Source organism: Lolium rigidum, chromosome 6 (assembly GCF_022539505.1).
Source record: "Lolium rigidum isolate FL_2022 chromosome 6, APGP_CSIRO_Lrig_0.1, whole genome shotgun sequence".
NCBI lineage: Eukaryota > Viridiplantae > Streptophyta > Magnoliopsida > Poales > Poaceae > Lolium > Lolium rigidum.
The window spans coordinates 99,505,010-99,518,715 of NC_061513.1; the positions used below are offsets into that span (position 1 = coordinate 99,505,010).

The 13,706-nt window shown below is 51.9% G+C and overlaps 2 protein-coding genes across 2 annotated transcripts; one reads left to right on the forward strand and one right to left on the reverse strand.

The window, feature by feature from the left end:
* Positions 1-54: 54 nt before the first annotated feature.
* LOC124661972 (internal alternative NAD(P)H-ubiquinone oxidoreductase A1, mitochondrial-like) lies at positions 55-3,737 on the reverse strand. The gene is made up of 8 exons (XM_047199864.1): positions 3,315-3,737; positions 2,256-2,472; positions 1,799-1,959; positions 1,645-1,710; positions 1,323-1,486; positions 1,021-1,135; positions 508-687; positions 55-420 (listed from the first exon to the last, which is right to left on the reverse strand). Exons 1-8 carry the CDS (start codon positions 3,735-3,737, stop codon positions 268-270), a joined length of 1,479 nt encoding a protein of 492 aa, XP_047055820.1. The 3' UTR covers positions 55-267.
* Positions 3,738-5,342: 1,605 nt separating this feature from the next.
* Positions 5,343-11,346, forward strand: LOC124659078 (UPF0051 protein slr0074-like). Its single transcript, XM_047197030.1, has 2 exons — positions 5,343-6,769; positions 10,721-11,346. The coding sequence occupies exons 1-2, from the start codon at positions 5,366-5,368 to the stop codon at positions 10,937-10,939; spliced, it is 1,623 nt and encodes a 540-aa protein (XP_047052986.1). The 5' UTR covers positions 5,343-5,365; the 3' UTR covers positions 10,940-11,346.
* The last annotated feature ends 2,360 nt before the right edge of the window (positions 11,347-13,706 follow it).

The following is a 13,706-nucleotide window of genomic DNA, read 5'->3' on the forward strand; positions in this document are numbered from 1 at the left end:
GTTCAGTAACTTCCTTGGGCTGATCTCATTCCTGAGCCAGAAACTATAGTTGCATCCGTATTAATACCCTCATCTCATTTATTTAGAATTTACATGAATAAAAATGTGCATTTGGACCTCATGTAGTTGACAAGTCCCAAAGATAAAGAGGAGCAAAAGGAGGAACCAAAAGAAGAGGGACAAGGCTATCGTGGCCTATGTTTCATTTAGGCTCGGGGCGTATCTATTTTATAGAGTTCAGATCCCAGAGATCTACAGATAGATACTCTAGATACGGCTTATGTCACGGCCAAATATCATCGTGGTCAGCCAATTGATAGCCACGTAGAGCCTATTCCTCCAGCTGACAACACGAGTCAGGTATGCTGAGCGCCAGATGAACCAGCTTGCAAATCCTGCAATGGACACCCCTTTGGAGTCCTGCAGATAGATAAATATAAAAACCCAGTTAGCTCCAGAGCGGCTACTGAACTGTATAAGTTCATGAAGAATGGGACAGCAACCAACCTTGCTTTGCCTCAAGTCGACTAGAGCTTTGTACCTTCCAACAGTTGCCATACTCCCCATATGTTTATACACAAACTTAGGACCTAGATCGACTTCGACGCTTGAGTTTGCATGCCCTCCTCCAGCTTTCAATACATGGTTGAGCAGGACAGCGAGGTACTTGCCTTGTCGTTCTGCAACCTGTTCAGGAGTACAAGTAGAATGTGATATACTCCTACATAATATAGCCAAATGACAGGACTTTCTTCAGAAGAGAAGAAACAAAATCATGGAATATGGATCTATTTGAAGCAACTTAATAGCACTGCAAAGAGATATTATGTCAAGGCCAAGTGTCTGTAATTTGATAGGATGTACACCATCTGTTCAAATTTATCTTACACTATGTTTCTAATCCACCCAGTTCTATCGCACATAAGGAAACAATGCACATGCCAAAATATTTTTTAGATAAAAGCTTGAAAAAATGCTCTCATATTCTTGAATTGTGTTTAAGATAGTTCATGAAATTACCTGAGCCAAAGCCGGGAGAACTTCCTTGCCTGTGCTTTCAAGGAAACCACTGCAATCACCAATAGCAAACACATCTGGAACTGAAGGAACACGTAGCCACTCGTCTACACCGATCCTGCAAGGAAGGCATAATCTAATAAGAGTCCTAGACTTAGACATGAGCCAGCAGGCTCACCTCAGTATATTAGGTGCCAAGAGGATTTATTTCATGCATCTGTACAAAACCTCCTTATTTGTGTACTGCAATAAATTCAGAAACAAATTATACAAATTAATTATATGGTCATACCAATCAGTTATACCTTCCACCGGCTGACTTAGGAAATGGCAACGACTTAACGAATGATGAAGCACCAACTCCAGTAGACCATACCAACAAACCATAAGGAACCTCCTCTCCATTGTCAAGGATTAATTTGTCAGGCTGTACATCCTTCACAATTCCTCTTACAAGCTTGACACCTGACTGGTGGATGAACAAATAAGGGAAGGTTATATTCATGTTCCAAATAATATGAGAGAATGGTACAGACTATTACAACCTTATATATCAGACTGTGCCTGCATGCTTTTTGGCATTTTACTTTGATGATGGCTAAAGGATAGCGGACAAATAGTACTGACCTTAACTAGTTGGTTTATAGCATATTGTCTGAGGCGAACATCGAAGGATGACAATATCTCATTTGCCTGAAATGAAAAGCCAAATACCAGCTTTAAGTGTGTCCCAAAAATTCGAGAAGAGTGGGGATCAAATTAGGAAGTCGACAACTGAAACCTCAATTAGGGTCACATGGACGTAATCTTTCACGTGTGCGTAACGTTGTTTCACATCTCTGGTGATGAAATCACTAAGTTCCCCACTAAACTCAACCCCTGTAGGACCACCTCCAACAACAACACAATGCAATAGTCTGCGTTTTTCTTTCTCTGATATTCCTGTTTAATCAAACAACACTAATCTATCAGTGATAATCAAAGGAGTATAACATTAAGTTTGAGGAGCAAAAGGTATATTCTGGCAATGAAAGCATATGAGACATGAAATAGATTTATCCTAAATGCATCGACCAAAAAGTATATGCCGCTGCATCCACTTGAGTTATGTAAAAAATTCATTATCTAGAGACAAAAGATTGGCGAAAGTAATAAACTGAAGACTTTGTGCCAGCGAAGGGTCTGTAGAAACACACAGCATTGAAGAAATAGCACAATATATTGAGCTGCTCCCATACCAGGCACATCAGACAGCATCAGATTAAGCAGGAGCTTTCTGCGAATCTCTTGAGCATGGTGAACTTCCCGCAGAAAGGTTGCATGCTCAGTAACACCCTTTATTCCGAAAGTTGATGCCTCGGCTCCGCACCCAAAGACCAACTTGTCGTAGGAAACCTTGAATTTCCATGGCTCCAAAGTATCTTTTTCACCTTCAGTTACCGTTTCACATTCAATCTGAAGACAAACGAGTCTGAATAAATGGATGGAATAAATGGATGGAAAAAATGTGCAGAAGAAACACTTATGTTGTTTCTGGGAAGTTCATTTAATATCCCTAATCCCTCTAAGTAAATGTGTTGATGCTCAAAATTGTGAAGGATCATTCCATATTTTTTGGATAGAGGCAACTTATCATATAGTGATACATAGGCCCCTAGTGATACACCTTGTCGGCAGGATTAGTCACCACGGCATACAGGAGAAGCAGGAACTATGTAAGCTGCATAGTGAATCTTCTCTTAGACTGACTATCTGAACAAGCAAAGGCTGTAAACCTACTCCCATATTGCTCCCATTACTCAATATTATACTGCATGAAGTAGCCAAATGATATTGAAGTCTTAGGTGGATACAGTGAATATGTCAAACAGAAGACCTGTCTTGTGATGAATGAATATACACAAGTCTGCATTTCCCTCTAAATATACTTTTACTGTAAACAGTTTTTGCGCCAGGGATTTATGAAATTCAAAGCTGGCACAGGTAGAAAAGTATCAACAAGTCAGGTGGGAGCTGGTGATAGTTTTCCAATTGCATTAGCACAGAGCAGGACCCTACAAACTACAAAGGCTAATGGACCATGTCTATTTTCGTAAAGCCATGATTCCTCTTTTCAACTATCCAAAAAGAAAAAGGTCACGGCAGAACAAGTCAAGCGCAATTTGCACACGGAGGTAGTATATATGCCTTTCCCGAATCTCGGGGACACACATTTCTCTCACGCACATCTGTAAAAGCGACGCCGCGCCGTTTGACAAGATCAACATGCGGTGCGACCCGGAAATGCTGGAGCTCACCGTGTGGGCGTCGGGGTCGACCCCCGTGCAGCGTGCGAGGAGGAAGTATGACCCTGGGGAGCTGGAGACGGCGGGCTGGATGCGCGCGAGCGGCTCGGCGACGGAGCGGAACTCGAGCGTGCCGACGCAGGTGGAGGCGAGCAGCGGCGTGAAGACCATGTGGTTGCGCGGGGAGACGCAGACGACGTCGTAGCCGCCGGTGTCGAGGTCCTTCATGAGGCGCGACCCCGCCCAGCCCGTCCCGAGCACCACGACGCGCGCCTTCTCCCCCTTGGCCGTCGGGCCCAGCCCCGCGAGGCCCCGCCCCGCCGCGGCGGCGGAGGAGAACGGCGAGCATGGGGCGCGGTGGTGGTAGAAGGCGGTGGCCGGCGCGGGCGCGCGCGAGATGCGGGAGAGCGAACGGAGCAGTGCGGAGGCGGCCATGGCGCGACGTGGGACGAGCGAGATGCGAATGCTCAGGGGAAGCCGGGCGGGGAGTGAGGCGAGTTAACGGGGGCGGTTGGTTGGGCCCGCGCGGGCGTGGCGGGCGGGCGGGGTGAGCCGCCGGGTTGGCTATCCGTTCGATCCGCGGCCGGGTGACGTCGGATCGCATCTGGATGGCCCGAGAATCTCTAGCAGATCCCCAAACCCCAACCCATATGCAGCTATCCAGGCCACCCAAACCGTATATATGGATTCAAAATTATCAGAAACGGCATAACAAACTGCATAATTTAAACATTGGTTTGCCCAGAATTTGTTCGTTAGGGAGATGAAACAGCAGAGCCTAATGCTCTACTTTTCTAGGTTCTAGGTTAATCGCGCCGCCGCGGCCAGTAACAAAATAGAGCTCAATGGGGAGCTTCGTGCCGCGGCGGCGGAGCTGGCAGGATAAGTCGTTGTTGAGCTCGATGTAGCAGGCGTCCTGCGTCGCCTGCTCGCGGAGCCACTCCGCCTTCTTCTTGGTGTCGCGACGACTCTTCTCCTCCAGCAGCGCAGTCACCGTGACCAGGGCCGTGCCGGGGCGAAATCGCCGGCCATCAGTGCGGGGACGGCTAGCTCGAGCTTCACGGTGAGGGCGGGGATGTCGTTGTCCTCCGCGTAGTCGCCAGGGTCGAACCGCGGCAACTGGGCGGAGGCGCTTGAGCTGGATCCCTCGATGAAGGCGAGGCGACGCGGCGCGCTGGAGCTTGAGTGGCGCGGGGGCGGATCCCGCGACCTCGACGCCTCTAGGTCGCGGTAGTACTACGACTTGCGTCGTTCGAACGCGGGCGGCGGCTTCAGCCCGTGGTGGAGGAAGCGGAGATCCGCGTATGCGGGCGGCGTCGGAGGCCCAGCGCTGGTGCTCGAGCTCCTCGGCGGTGAGCTTGCGCGTGTATCCAACGCCACCCACCCTCCCTCCACCGCGGCCTCCACGACCTCCTTCGGACACCATGGCGCTTGCGGGCACGGGGGAACGGAAGCGGCGACTGGATTGCTTGTCGGCGGGAACGGAAGGGGTGGAGAGATGGATGGGGTTTGACCCCCATCCGTGACCACCGAACACGATATATAGCGGCCGGCTACGGGTTTAGGTTGCGGCCTGAAAAATTGTCCGGACCAGACCACCGATACCGTGTCTGGCGTTGCAAAAAAAAGTCAAAAACTCCATATTATCATATGAAAGATCTGCTAAAGATGTTCTAAGGCCGGGCCGGAGGCCGCTTCGCCGTCGCGTTTGCGGTGGAAAAAATTGGACGATTTGGACCAACAAAAGATGATCACGACATTTTTCTCTCGACAAAATCCACGTGGCACGAACCACATCCGGTGCCGTGCTCCGCCGCTCGGCCGCCACACGACTCTTCGCCCTACCGCCCAACCCTGTCTGGACCTAGTTCGCCAACGCCGGCGCCACGCACCCTCATCCAGGGGCCGGCCGCCGCGTGCGCACCATACGCCTGTTCCACGGCTGGCCTGCCCTCTCCCTGTCAACAACTCCCCTCGTTTCTCTCTCATCTCACGGTCTCTCTCCTCCTCTCATCCCATCTCTCCCAAATTCGCTTCCGCCTCTCCGCCGGGCCGCCCGCACCATGGCCGCCTCCACCTCCCTCTTCGCCCCCGGCGCCCTCACCGCCGCCAAGCTCGCCGTCTCCTACCCACCCAGCGCCTCCCGCCGCCGCGTGGGCGCGCGCCGCGGCCGCCTCTCGGTCGTCGCCGTGCAGACGGGCCCACAGAAGCCCTCCCCGTCCCCGTCCCCCTCGCCCGCCGCGGCCGACGAGGCCGAGGCCCTGCAGAACCTCCTGAAGCGGGAGTACAAGTACGGCTTCGTATCCGACTTCGAGTCCTTCTCCATCCCCAAGGGCCTCTCCGAAGCCACCGTCCGCCGCATCTCGGAGCTCAAGGCGGAGCCCGCCTGGATGCTGGACTTCCGCCTGGCGGCCTACCGCCGCTTCCTCACCATGCCCGAGCCCACCTGGAGCGACAACGTCTACTCCCCGGTGGACCTCCAATCCCTCTGCTTCTACTCGGCCCCCAAGGCCAAGCCCAAGCTCAACAGCCTCGACGAGGTCGACCCGGAGCTGCTCCGCACCTTCGACCGCCTCGGCATCCCGCTCGGCGAGCAGAAGCGCCTCTCCAACGTCGCCGTCGACGCCGTCATCGACTCCACCTCCATCGCCACCACCCACCGCGAGGCGCTCATGGCCAAGGGCGTCATCTTCTGCTCCATCTCCGACGCCGTCCGCGAGTACCCGGACCTCGTCAGACGCTACCTCGGCACCATCGTGCCCCCGGGGGATAACTACTACGCCGCGCTTAACTCCGCGGTCTTCAGCGACGGGTCATTCTGCTACGTGCCCAAGGATACGGTCTGCCCCATGGAGATCTCCACATACTTCAGGATCAACGACAAGGAGACCGGCCAGTTCGAGCGGACCCTCATCGTCGCTGATGAGAGGAGCACGGTGAGCTACTTGGAAGGATGTACCGCTCCGGCGTACGACAACAACCAGCTACACGCGGCGGTGGTGGAGCTCGTGTGCGAGGAGGCGGCCGAGATCAAGTACTCCACCGTGCAGAACTGGTACGCCGGCGACGAGGAGGGGAAAGGGGGCATCTACAATTTTGTCACCAAGAGGGGCCGCTGCAAGGGCCGCGGCTCGAAGATCTCGTGGACGCAGGTTGAAACTGGGTCGGCCATCACCTGGAAGTACCCGAGCGTCGAGCTTGTTGGGGACGACACCGTGGGGGAGTTCTACTCGGTAGCGCTGACCAAGGATTACCAGCAGGCCGATACGGGGACCAAGATGATCCACAAGGGGAAGAACTCGCGCAGCCGGATTATATCCAAGGGTATTTCGGCTGGGAAGTCGAGGAATTGCTACCGTGGCCTGGTTCAGATGAATTCTGGTGCGGAGAATGCTTACAATTCTTCGCAGTGTGATTCGTTGCTCATTGGGGATAACGCTGCCGCCAACACCTATCCCACTATTCAGGTAACCTGCTCTTCCTTCCTCTTCTTCCTTGCATGTTTATTATTGTTCTGGGTTTCACACACTGGACATAACGCAAGCCGTGGCCTCTGCCTGTGCTTAATTTGTAGATAGTTACTGTTCTTGCAATAGTGGTGAAACACACATATATATATATTTCACATCTGTGGCACCTATACATATATCAATATATTTTGAGACAAAAAAATATGCTGATGTAAGACAGGATTTAAGGAGTTTGAGGGTACAATTTGCTATGGCGTGGTAAGGCAGGAACGCCAATAATAGCTTGGGCTTAGCCTGTGTGCGATAGAACAGCCTCACGTGTGCACATCTGTTAAGGCATATATGATAGGGCATGCTTGGATATAGAGATAGTCTTGAGAGAAGTATTTGTGTTGGATACAGTTGGGCGTTCAAAATACCAAGTCTCCAACTCAATTTGTAAGATAAGAGTTATGGTTCGGATAGGAGTGTTTTGATCAAGGGTTAATTGGATCTATGCAAGCAATGAATAATCACTAGTTCAACTAAATCTCAGAGCCTCACTAGCATAAGCCTTGCAGTGCCTAGGCGAGAGAATCCCCTACTCTTGGTCAGGCCCTTACCTAGGCCGAACCATAACAATTCCTAAGTTACAGTTATATTATCTTCACCTAAGTTCCATTGACATTCAAGATAAATGGTACTCCTTCATCTGAAGTAGTATGAATTGAGCTTCGACATATACTAAAACTAAGAAGGTATCAGATCATTGGTATAATATGTTTTCCATAACCTTATAAAATATCCTGCCATTTAGAAGTTGCCATTATAATAACTTAATAAGGGAAGAAAATGTGAAAAGGTGGGAATTCTTGCAGCGACTGAGGCGGAGGGGAACTTTACTTTAGTATAACAATGGATACAAGTTATATCGGAAGATTTATGTGCCATTATGAGCCTTGTAATCGAGACAAGTTTATGTTAGTTCAACACCGCATTTCATGGTGTTCCCCTCGCACTTTTTTTCATTCTTTTTAGGTATATACGATAAGCAAATAGTTATCTTTCATTATGTTCATGAAAAGATACATCTATTGAGAACCTTATATCATCTTTGCTAATATACCTATGTGGCCGCGATAAATTGTTCAATATTATGCATTCCTGCGACACCGCCTTCATACTTGTGTAGTGTTCTTAGAGCATCCCCACTCGTTTGGGCTCCCCACGCCCAAATCCGGACGAAACTACCTCCGGATTGGACGAAATTAAGGCGTGGGGAGTACCGTATTTCCAGTCGTCCACCCGGAGTTCGGCGGATAGAGTTTAAATTCAAACAAACCGCCGTCCCGCGCTACAAGTACGGCCAGTTGATCGGCAAAAGGAGCAAAAGGATCAGCCAAAGATCGGCGATCGGAGGGAAATTACACGGAAACAGGCTCGTCGGCGAGTCCCGGCCGGCGCGGCTTCGTCCGACGGACCCGTTCCTCACACGTCGTGGCCGAAGCGGCCGCGGCGGCGGATGATGAACCGGCGGCGAGTGGACGTCGAGCGGCCGCGATCGACGAGGTAGATGGTGAGGAAGACGAGGTATGAGCCGGCGGAGACGACGAAGGACCGGCCGGAGTGGCTCGGAGGATGTCGTTGCGGTGGCCCCGGTACCAATTCCTCGTCTCCTCGTCCATCGGTTCCATGTCGCCGCCGCCCATGAGGAACGCCAAGTCCGTGTTCCTCTTCTTCGCCGCCGCCGTCGTCTTCGGCGAGGCGATCCGGACGCCTTGGTTGGCGAGCATCTCCCGCCACCTGCCGTCGAACTTGTCGTTCCTCCCGTCGGCGTGCGTCCTCAAGTCGGCCCAGCACTTGTCGATCGACGACTGCATCCTGTCGGCGGGATTGCCCGTCTTTTTGAGCTCTTTGAGCTTCTTCTGGCCGAGTTCAGGGCGCCCTTCCGCCGCGCTTGCCGCCGGAGCGTCGGGGTTGTACTGCTCGGTCTTGCTCTTCGATAGGGTCGTGCGGACTTCCTTCCACTTCTCGCACTTCTCGAGGCGGGCGTAGACGTTGAGGAACTTGAACTGCAGGCTGGTGTCGTCCGTGTACATGTCCAAAGCTCGGCGCAGCTGGGGAAAAAAGAGCACGGCGATGCGGGTCAGCCTAACGACGATGTACCTCGGTGATGCGGGGTCGACGGAGCATACCTTTTGCTCCATGTCGTGGCCGCCGATCGGCCGTTTCTCGCACTCCTCCCGTATGCCGTGCCATTTGCCGCACGCCGTCTCGCATGAGCCCCCAATGGGTGGCCATTGCCTTGTCTCCCGGAACACGTTCATGTTCGTCTTGTTGAAGTAGGGATCGACGAGTTTGCGCTCCTCGTACGCCTCGCTTCACTCGAAGCCAATATGTGTCGAACGACCGATTGGCCCCGATTATGCCGTTCGTGGACACGGTCATCCAAGCTTCGGCGAGGCACTCCTCTTCCTTCGGCGTCCATTTGATACGCGGTTCGGCGGGCGGCGAGTCCTTCTTCCTCTTCTTCTTCCCCTTCGACAGGTTGGCGGCGGCTTGAGTTGGCTCTTCTTCTTCCTCGCCTTCTTCTTCGACGGCTTGGCTTCCGTCGGCAACATCCTCGCGATGCTCGTTGCGCGCCGCCACGCGCTGCCGTCGCCCTCGTCTCCTCTTGCGTGAAGAACCCCGGGCACGCAGCCGGCGGCGGTCATGAAGAATCCCGGGCTCGCAGCGGCGGCGGTGGTGCCGGAGGTGATCATCTCGTGGATCTCCTCTTCGTTCGGCGCCGCCATCGCACCGAACGCGAGCGGCCCTCGTCGCATGGCCGGCGAGGTGTCCTCGAACGAGCCGCCACCGCCGACGCCAAGCTCGGGCGGCGACGGTGTGGGCTTGGACGGTTGGACGTAGGCGCCCTCTTGGAACACGGCAGTCGGCGACGGCGAGTACAGCGAAGGCGAGAAGGAAGACGGGGAACTTGTTGTACCTTGCGTCGGCCATTGGCCGGGGAACATGCCGCCGCTATAGGCCATGCTGATCAGCCTCGCTTGTTCCTCCTGGGCCGCCTCCGCCGACCTCTTGGCGGCGGCTCTTTTCACCCTCTCCGCCCTGGCGCTTGTTTCCACGTCGCGCCGTTGCTCGTCCGCCGCCCACTCGGCGTTCGACATGCCCGGCGGCTTCGTCTTCTTCGCCCGCATCTTCTCGCCGGCGCCTTCGGCGGCATTGTGGTGGACGAGAAGACGAGGAGGAGAGTGGTGGTGGACGAGAAGACGCCGCCGAGAACCGGAGCCGGAAGACGAGGAGATTGGGGGATTTCGGCGGGAGAGAATGGGGATATGCAAGCAAATTGGAGGGAATGGGGATATGCAAGCAAATTGGAGGGAAAATCGACAGGATTAGGTTTTCCAGTCGCCGACTACGCGGGTCCACACGACGTTTCGCGCCAAAACCTTTCGTCCGGAGTCCCCGAGCGCGCCCCGGGGGGCCGGGGGTGGCGTGGGCTCGCCGGATGGATTAAGGGCCAAATCCGGACGAAAACGAGGAACCGGGGGCGCGACTGGGCCGAAATTCGCCGTCCGGATGGAAAAAACGTCGCTCGGGGGCCTCGTCGGGGGGACGAGTGGAGATGCTCTTAACTATAAATTGTTACACCATCCTGGTCTCTTGCAATTGCATTGTCGTGGGGCGTGCATTATCATCTTTATGCTAACATATGCGAGCAATTGCATAAGCTCCATGCATACAGCGGTTAAGAACTTATGGGTAACCAGTGTGTTCAGTGCGTCCAGTACTGTGTATACATGATGTCCGGTCTTAACAAAATTTCTTCTTACAAGCAGTTCTATTTTCTTCACTAAACTCCTTGTGCAGTTATCTATCTTTTTACAAACCAGGTTACCCCTTTATTTGAATAGTAGGTTAACAGAAAAACACATTTGTTTAATCATGTTAACCTGATCCTGGTAACAGGTGGGTTGCACCAGTGGCCGTGTTGAGCATGAGGCGAGCACTTCTAAAATTGGAGAGGACCAGCTATTTTATTTCCAGCAAAGAGGGATAGACCATGAAAAGGCCGTTGCAGCCATGATCGGTGGATTCTGCAGAGCTGTTTTTGAGCACCTTCCTTACGAGTTCGCCCAGGAGGTAGATGCGCTTATGAACCTGAAGCTTGAGGGATCAGTTGGCTAAGTTGTTGGCTCAAAAAGTCCGAATATCACACGATAATTATCTACAAATCATATGATGATTATCTAGAAACTCCATATGTACAGCGGTATGAGGAATCAAGGACTGAGAATAATAAATTACATGATAAATGGGTTTCTCATTGCTCGTCTGCCTGTCAAGGTGCCATGACAGCAAACAGAAACCGTGATGCTTCTCTTCTGTTTGTCCATTTTTGTTTCTGGTTCTTCTGCTGTAAAGGAGCTCATGTTGGGATGCCTATACAAGACAAAGAAACTGTGATCTTTACATTAGGATTCTGGAGAAGGCATCAACTTATGTATGTGCAACTTGAATTCTATGAAACATATTTCTGATGGGAACATCTTATGGAGGATATGTTCGATTCAATGAATGGAAAACATTGCATATGTGGCTTGGTCGGTGTCAGTTTATTAGAGATAACTGTATTCTTCTTTTCAGTTTGCCTATTGTGATGATGAATTGCGTGATGGTATTATCTTATTCCCTTCAAATAAGAAGGACGATGATGATGCATTAATCTTGGGGTTAGCCGATTTGGAAAACAGACTCCCAACTACGGGCCTCCAAATTTGTTTTTTTCCGCCGGCACGGCTCAACTCTTCATCCGGCGCCCCCAGCCTAAACCCAATCTACAGGGAGGCTAGCGGGGGCGCCGGCGTGGCGAGAAAACGCCGCGGGCTAACCCTGTTGGCGAGACCAGAGCCAAAAAGACACAAATATTTTTCTTATTTTCACCTCGCGACCACTGTCGCCGCCGCAACCACCCCTCTCCGCGATGGTCCATTGCCGCCGGTACGAACCCACTCCGCCGCTGCAAACCCTCGCCACCTCGCCAGCCCTTCCTACCGTTGTCGTTCACCCGCTCCCGCCACCACTGCTACCTTCATCCCCACCGCGCTCTCACCTTGCACGCGAGGTGTTCCGCTATTTGCCAAGGCGATGGACTGAGGTGTTCCGCTATTTGCCAAGGCGATGGACTCGGACGACGAGGACGTCATGGCTGCGCTCATGGACGAGGAGCTCGCTGTCGCGACTGCTACCAGGGACACCGCTCGAGACGACGAACATCTGGCGATCCTCGTCTCCCTCTTGGCCATGATCGCCAAGGAGGACAAGCCAACCATTGGTGGCTCCTTGCAGGGAAGGCAGATGATGGAAGGCTACTGCATGCTCTACGCCGACTACTTCGTCGATGATCCATTGCATGACGATACCGTATTCCGCCATCGTTTCCGGATGAGTAGGAAGCTCTTTCTGAAGATAGTCGAGAATTTCAGGGAGATCAACTACTTCAAATTGAAGAGAGATGTCGTCGGTGAGCTTGATTTCTCGACAATTCAGAAATGCACGGTGGCTCTTCAGGTTCTTTCCTATGAAATTGCAGGCGATACACAAGATGAATATTTGTGCATGGCAGAGTCCACGGCCATTGAATGCATGTATAGATTCTGCAGGGCAATTGTGGCGGTGTTTGGAAAAAACCTATTTGCGCACACCCAATGCGGCAGACACAACTCGGATCTTGGCATAAAATGCAGAGAGAGGTTTTTCTGGGATGCTTGGTAGCATCGACTCTATGCACCGGGCATGAAAGAAGTGTCCATTTGCACACCGGGGCATGTATAACACAAGGGTGCACGCAGTGTAGTGCTTGAGGCAGTGGCTGACCAGGACCTGTGGATTTGGCATCCGTTATTCGGCATGGCAGGATCACACAATTATATCAATGTGTTGCAGTGCACTGAAGATACGTCTCAAACGTATCTATAATTTTTAGATGCTCCATACTTGTTTTACACCAATTTATATATGTTTTGCTCATACTTTGTTGCACTTTTATATATTTTTCGGCACTAACCTATTAACAAGATGCCACAGTGCGAGTTCTGTTTTCCGTTGTTTTTGTATTTCAGAAAAGTTGTACAGGAAATATTCTCGGAATTGGACGAAACAAAAGCCGAAGTCAATATTTTTCCGTAACGAAGACAGAGTCCAGAGGGGAGACGAAGAGGAGCCACAGGGGGGCCAAACCACCCCTTGGCGCGGCCAGGCCTGGGCCCGCGCCAAGGCATGGTCTGGCCCACCCAGGTGGCCACCGACATCGCCCCTCCACCTATTTATTCACAATCTCGGGAAAACCCTGAATACCCGAGCCTCCATCCACGAAAAGTTCCGTCGCGGTCGCCATCGCAGAGCCCATCCCGGGGGGGTTCTGAAGCTCTTCCCGGCACCCGCCGGAGGGGAAATCATCGCCGTAGGCATCTACATCGCCATGCCCGCCTTCGAAGTGATGCGTGAGTAGTTCATCCCTATACTATGGGTCCATAGCAGTAGCTAGATGGTTGTCTTCTCCAATTTGGACCTCATGTTTAGATCTTGTGAGATGCCCTACATGATTAAGATCATCCTTATGTAATCCTACATGTTGTGTTTGCTGAGATCCGATGAATATTGTATACTATGTTGAGGTCGATTATATATTCATGTCATATGTTATTTGTGATCTTGCATGCTCTCTGTTGCTAGTAGATACTCTGGCCAAGTAGATGCTTGTGACTCCAAGAGGGGGTATTTATGCTCGATAGTAGGTTCATGCCTCTAGTAATCTGGAAGAGTGACTGTGACTTCTAAGATTGTAGATGTGATGTTGCTACTAGGGAGAAAACAACAATGTTTTATCCAAGGGTAATTCTATTGTTTACTTTACACACATTGCTTAATGCAATAATCTGTTGCTTGCAACTTA